General features: G+C 47.5%; 1 protein-coding gene across 1 annotated transcript; it reads left to right on the forward strand.

Annotated features, from left to right (window-relative positions):
• The first annotated feature begins 956 nt into the window (after positions 1 to 956).
• LOC124272246 (histidine-rich glycoprotein-like) lies at positions 957 to 2192 on the forward strand. Its single transcript, XM_046707407.1, has one exon. The coding sequence runs from the start codon at positions 957 to 959 to the stop codon at positions 2190 to 2192; it is 1236 nt and encodes a 411-aa protein (XP_046563363.1).
• The last annotated feature ends 1962 nt before the right edge of the window (positions 2193 to 4154 follow it).

Below are 4154 nucleotides of genomic sequence, written 5' to 3' on the forward strand. Positions count from 1 at the left end.
AGATGTGACTTGTATAGAGAACTGATCACAGCTGACTCAATCAGAAGTAATTGTAGGTACTGATATTTCCTGTTCCGGCCCCGGAGACAGACCGACATATTGATGAGACAATATTATGAGCAATCAGACACAGCCATTAGGCAGATAAGTAGCACTTCGTGAGTAGCTGTAAAAACGAAATTTCCAATCTTGAAAGGGCTATTTTTGAAAACTATTTTTCATGTAATGATCTCAAGGTCGTTTTGTTTGGCTGTGCATGCATTGTCCAGCTATCCGTGTGTATTTTATCACAGTGAACGTCTGTTTTATGTCAGTTCTTCAGGGATCACCTCCATAGTCCATCCATCAAGTGTCTGCCCAGTGGGTGGATGATCAGTAGTTCGATCCTCGGCCGAGTCATACCAGGAGAGATTACAGATGGTGCACGTTGCTACCCAGCTGCTACTCAGCGACCTGTGAAGATCCGGGTTAGAATTGATCTTCAGCAACCCATGCTTGCTTGCTTCGACCACTACCCCGTTTTGTGCGGACATATCGTCATCCATTTGTGTCAAGATCGTTTAGTTGAGGGTCAAAATCGGATTTCAATCGACTTGCAGAAATAACAATAAAGAATTGGTAGGTTTCATGATTGGCGATCGATAGGCCAATCATCCATGATTACGTTCACCTTAAGTTTTAATCGATTACATGAGATGGTAGCGTAGCGATCGGCAAAGCAAGCGGGTGGGGTATACCGAAGTGTATACCGGACTTGTCATAATGTATTGTACTGTTTAGCATTTCGAGTCGGGGGTTATCTCAAAAATATTTTTTTAAATCTTTAATCCTCGCAAAGACACGAGGGCCTGTGGTCATCATCTACCAATCATCCACAAGATGCCTACCCACAACCCGTGCACCCATCAACCAGCCATGCACCAATCGACCTACAGGCATACCATGCAACATCCATCATGCACCAATCGACCCTCCCACACACCATCCGTCCATCCATCCATCATGCACCAATCGACCTACAGGCATACCATGCAACATCCATCCATCATGCACCAATCGACCCTCCCACACACCATCCGTCCATCCATCCATCATGCACCAATCGACCTACAGGCATACCATGCAACATCCATCCATCATGCACCAATCGACCCCCCACACCATCCGTCCATCCATCCATCATGCACCAATCGACCTACAGGCATACCATGCAACATCCATCCATCATGCACCAATCGACCCTCCCACACACCATCCGTCCATCCATCCATCATGCACCAATCGACCTACAGGCATACCATGCAACATCCATCCATCATGCACCAATCGACCCTCCCACACACCATCCGTCCATCCATCCATCATGCACCAATCGACCTACACGCATACCATGCAACATCCATCCATCATGCACCAATCGACCCTCCATCCATCCGTCCATCCATCCATCATGCACCAATCGACCTACACCATACCATGCAACATCCATCCATCATGCACCAATCGACCCTCCACACACCATCCGTCCATCCATCCATCATGCACCAATCGACCCTACACCAATCGACCCTTCCTGGGCATACCATGCAACATCCATCCATCATGCACCAATCGACCCTCCACACATCCATCCATCCATCCATCCATCCAAATCGACCTACACGCATACCATGCAACATCCATCCATCATGCACCAATCGACCCTCCCACACACCATCCGTCCATCCATCCATCATGCACCAATCGACCTACAGGCATACCATGCAACATCCATCCATCATGCACCAATCGACCCTCCCACACACCATCCGTTCATCCATCCATCCATCATGCACCAATCGACCTACAGGCATACCATGCAACATCCATCCATCATGCACCAATCGACCCTCCCACACACCATCCGTCCATCCACCACATCCATCCACCATGCACCAATCGACCTACAGGCATACCATGCAACATCCATCCATCATGCACCAATCGACCCTCCCGTACACCGTCCATACATCCATCTATCATGCACCAATCGACCCTCCGTACATCATCTATCCATCCATCCATCCATGCATCATGCACCATTCGACCTACAGGCATACCATGCAACATCCATCCATCATGCACCAATCGACCCTCCCGTACACCATCCATCCATCCATCCATCCATGCATCATGCACCAGTCAACCTATAGGCATACCATGCAACATCCATCCATGATGAACCAATCGACCCTCCCACACACCATCCGTCCATCCATCCATGCATCATGCACCGAATCGACCTACGGGCATACCATGCAACATCCATCCATCATGCACCAATCGACCCTCCCGTACACCATCCATCCATCCATCCATCCATGCATCATGCACCAGTCAACCTACAGGCATACCATGCAACATCCATCCATGATGAACCAATCGACCCTCCCACACACCATCCGTCCATCCATCCATGCATCATGCACCGAATCGACCTACAGGCATACCATGCGACATCCATCCATGATGAACCAATCGACCCTCCCACACACCATCCATCCATCCATCCATCATGCACCATTCGACCCTCCCACACACACCATCCATCCATCCATCCATCATGCACCATTCGACCCTCCCACACACACCATCCGTCGATCCATTATGCACCAATCGACCCTTCCGTACACCATCCGTTCATCCATCATGCACCAATCGACCCTCCCACACACCACCCGTCCATCCATCCATCATGCACCAATCGACCCTTCCGTACACCATCCGTTCATCCATCATGCACCAATCGACCCTCCCACACACCACCCGTCCATCCATCCATCATGCACCAATCGACCCTTCCGTACACCATCCGTTCATCCATCATGCACCAATCGACCCTCCCACACACCATCCGTCCAGTCATCCATCCATCCATCCATCCATCATGCACCAAATGACCCTGACACACACATCCATCCATCCATACATACATACATACATCCATACATACATACACCACCAACCACCCTTCAACCATCAGTGCATTAATTCAATCACGTTTGAAGTATATTTTGATATCTGTCCCTGATTACATGTCTGCTTCCCTGTCTGGCAGTCAATCCCACCACCTTACAGTCTGTCCAACCAGCTGTATTTAACTCTACATTCATCTCCTCGCATTGTGTTCTGTTATCAACAATATCCAAACACGACCTTGTACCAACCCTCACATAATTCACTTTCCCTACAAATATGAAAAGGGCTAATGGAGCATAGCAACCCTTCAGAAGACAGAGCCACGTCTTAGTTATTGAAATAACCCTCATTAAGGATCCAATTCCTCTACACCAGCCTCAAGACAGTCAAAACACACAATGATCATCCGCTAGGCCAATCGTGGTCAATTACTGGAAGAGATATCTCAACAACCGCTACACAGCTGATTTGTCAAGCTTGATGGCAATTGCAGGATAGAGACATATAATTGCATACAAAGCAAACAGAGCGATCGAGTCTCCTCCATCTCAATTGTCAAGGCAGAGATGACCTCTTACGGAAAGGACGTTGACGTCACCTGCCGTCTCATGCAACGTTTCATGCGGCGTTGATTGGTAGAAATTGGTAGAAATTGGTAGAAATAACTGTAAGTGTTTATCATCCCTAGAGAACAAATATCACTTAACAAAGTCCAGTGGTCTGTTGCCTCGAAGGGAAAATGGATATTTCTGTCTGGATGAATTCATCAATGGTTTGCATGGCGCTGAGTGGATTTACTATACAAATGGTTCCTTGTCTTAGACAATTATTGCGTTTAGGCAGCGAAAGGAAATAGCTTGGATGGAAATAAAGCGGCTGATTGCACAGATATGATTGATATCAAAACGTTGCGAGCCTATTTTCGATGTTTGGCAAACACGAGTTGGATTGTATTAAATGACCTTTACGATAGCGAAATGAACTGTTCTGCATCCATTGGCAGGGTGTTGATACATTTGCTATCGGCCCTTGTCAAGGATTTCACGCAAATTGAACGTCCAAATGAAGAAATGAGAACGTCGTGTTTTGAACTCACTAGATACCTGTAGGGCAGCATGTTTATATTTCCTGCCGTAGGACTCGAAACCAACAGGGGCTGTTCTATTAGAAGGATGAAATGTTGCAGCTACTTAACG

Source organism: Haliotis rubra, unplaced genomic scaffold (assembly GCF_003918875.1).
Source record: "Haliotis rubra isolate DU_JTF1 unplaced genomic scaffold, ASM391887v1 Scf168, whole genome shotgun sequence".
Classification (NCBI taxonomy): Eukaryota; Metazoa; Mollusca; class Gastropoda; order Lepetellida; family Haliotidae; genus Haliotis; species Haliotis rubra.